General features: G+C 32.1%; 1 protein-coding gene across 1 annotated transcript in view; it reads right to left on the bottom strand.

Annotated features, from left to right (window-relative positions):
• Positions 1 to 3,129, bottom strand: part of LOC118733380 (proton channel OtopLc) — a 124,499-nt gene that overhangs the window by 25,529 nt on the left and 95,841 nt on the right. The window contains exon 3 of the mRNA XM_036462745.1: positions 236 to 353. Within this exon, the coding sequence (XP_036318638.1) occupies positions 236 to 353 (118 nt within the window). The remainder of the gene's footprint in view (positions 1 to 235; positions 354 to 3,129) is intronic.

Raw genomic sequence — 3,129 nt, 5'->3', positions numbered from 1 at the left:
AAAAAAAGGTCCACTGTGTAACTACCAAAATGTGCAAATATATACAAATGTGTGAGGAAATATTACCTTGAAAAGTTTACTGTTTGACAAATAAGTTATCCTGGCAAGTGCCCTTTTTTAAAATGTATCGAATTTATATATGCATTTGCATGTAATTTTTACAGATATTTTACCACAACAAAAATGTTTTTTTTTCTGATTTCTTAAAGACGCTATTAATATTTATTTAACTTACCTCATAAAAGGAAGGTGGTATATAAGTAGATATAACTTCGGCCATTGGAAAGGCGATGCCCATTACCACCAGTAATTTGCCATATAATGCAGAAAAGAGCGTTGCTAAAGCATCACCACTGAAACAAAAAATAAAAATACGAATTTAATATGTCGTCAAGAAAAATTTTGAGCAAGAAAGAGCTAAATGAGTAAATCATTGGTAAATTAAACAAAAGCCTACCTGCAGCGAACACACACTGCTTATGTATGTACATACATATGTACGTAGTATGTATCTATCAATTATGCATTAAGTTACCCTAACTGCATAAAGTTATAAATCTACTTTAACCCCTTGTGTAAACTCTTGGCTTTGTAAAGAGCGGAAATGGTGCGGTTAATTTGGTGAACACCTTTTTGTACTTACCCACCACAGCACAATACCTGTTACAACAACAAAGATAGCCGCAAACCGACTATTAATTGGCACAAGAAAACCATTTACCGTTGAGTGACAGCTACACACACATTGTAATGAAATGTATGTTCATTAGACCTGCATCAACTTAAAAAGGTTGTGGTTTTTCCATCGGAGTTACAAAATGTATTATAAATATTTGAACATGTCCACCAAAATTGTTCGGAAAAATATTAAGATTTACGTGAGCTGGACTGATTTGAAAATACCTGCAAATATGGAATTTTTTTTGAACAAAAATAGTTTCTTAATTAATTTTTTGAAAAAAAAAAAAACTCCTCAGATGACAAAATGGTTTAAACTTAAAAAATCTGCATGAAAATATCAAATTTTTTTCGACGAAATCGTAATAATGAGATTTTTGATGCTGTTTTTTTTTTAAGTTCTAAAATTGATTTAAGAAAAACTTGAATAACTGGGACAAAACTATACCGATTTAGACTTTTGAAGTATCAGTGGCAAGGTATTTTCTCACCCTTTTTAATTTCTTTTTTCACGTCCAATATTTTTTTTTTAGTATCTGCACATCTTAATTTAACTTGGAATGAGGCTCGTTCATCCTACCTTTCTCTTTCATACATTGAATGAGTATATTTCCAAAGAAATAAAAAGGGTGACAAAGTACCTTTCCAGTGATATTTCTTAAGTCTAGGTCGGTAAAATTTTGGCTGAGTTATTCAAGTTTTTCTTAAACCAATCTTTCAAAAAAGTTCAATAACAGCATAAAAAATGTCATTATTATGATTCCGTGGAAAATTTTTTTTAGAGTTTTTACGCAAATTTTTTAAGCTTAAACTGTTTTGTCACTTGAAGTGATTCATTTTTTTGTAATATTTTTTTTTTAATTATTATTTATAAAAAACTCATGTTTTGAAGGTATTTTCAAATTGGTCCAGCTCACGTAAATCTTAATATATTTTCGAAATATTTTTGTGAAAGTCTTAAAAAATATAATTCCAAAGGAAAAACAGTACCGCTTTCTTTTGTATAAGGGGAGTGATGCAGCCTAATGTACATACATACATATGTAAATATATTCACGTTTCTTCAAAAATATATTAACTCTATCGCACATATTTTTAATACAAATATGTATGTATACACAAAATTATGTAGAAATAAACGCACACACTCGTCTACACAAGCATGCCATGTGCAAAGATGAGGTGTCGGTTATTTTAACAGGCAGATGTGTGAGATATGCCGAGAGGCAAGTAAAGAAAATACTATGGAAAATCTCTATAGGTAATCACACATATGTAGGTAGAGAAACGCACAAGCATATCCCAGACGGACAGTGCAGAATGTGGTTCCGAAAATAATGCCTGTTTAGGTACTTATTTCCTTATGAGAGATTTAAAGTACATTTAATTTCTGTATGAAAAGTTAGTAAATATCTGCGTGGAAAAGTCATCGCATCCTCTTTTTTACCATAATGGAAGGATATTTTTTCGAGAACCATGTCTATATCTACACTAATATCAGGATTGCTTCTGTTCAGTCTGATTTGGAGGACTGATCGATTCTGAAGGAAATTGGAGAAAGAAATCAGACATTTTGCAAGTTGTTTGAACTTTTTGAACTGGTCAAGTTAAAATTATTAATCACGTTTCGGTTCGGATCTGCTTACACCAGTTCAACTACTGGAATCTTTTAGTACTTGGGCTTTTCTCTGCAGGGTAAGTTTTGCCATTGAAAGCAACAGCAAACACATATGTATGTATTTACATAGTGTAGGTGAAGTGACGATGAAAATTAAGCGATGATGCTCATTAAAGAGCAGAAGCGGCTAATGCAAAGCTATCTAATGCTTGGGGGAGACATTTTATAGATGAAAAGAAAGAAACCAAAGATCACTGATGAAGCGAATGTCTAGCTTAATGAACCAAAGTGATATTTCAGACCTAATAAGTGATTGAATGCTGAATATTTATGGCAGAAAATGAGGGAAAACTATAGACAAACTAGTAAAAAGTATAGAGGATGCGTTAATGTGAATGTATGGAAATATTGGGCCTTAAGCATAAAAGGTGAGCCTAAGCTCCGACTCGATTCTCAGTACAAATTCTTGAGCTTAAAATCACTCCATCGGTGCAAAAATTGAATCTGAGCTTAAGCTAACTTTTTATGCATGAGGCCCATTGTTTGTATTGTTTTCTTCGACAACAACATTTTTTGTTGAGGGAATAGAACTAACGCGAGTATAGCTTGGGTTATCAATGTTTACTTAGTATTTATGCCAATTTCTCTAATTTCCGTTTACATATATTGTTTACAATAAAGTAAAAAGGTGGCTAAATCTTTATTTTTAAATTTAAGACATTCATTATGGGTAAATAACGCTCGTTTGGACTTAGGACTTTGCAGTTATTTTACAGTTCAAAGGAAAGGCTGCGCATTCTTGCGTTCATCATACGCCCTGGTATCCAAAAAAA

Source organism: Rhagoletis pomonella, unplaced genomic scaffold (genome assembly GCF_013731165.1).
Source record: "Rhagoletis pomonella isolate Grant_MI unplaced genomic scaffold, Rhpom_1.0 Rhpom_scaffold_00002, whole genome shotgun sequence".
In the NCBI taxonomy this organism is placed as follows: Eukaryota; Metazoa; Arthropoda; class Insecta; order Diptera; family Tephritidae; genus Rhagoletis; species Rhagoletis pomonella.
Note: the sequence above shows the minus strand (reverse complement) of the source record. Positions and strands in the feature narration are given on the sequence as shown.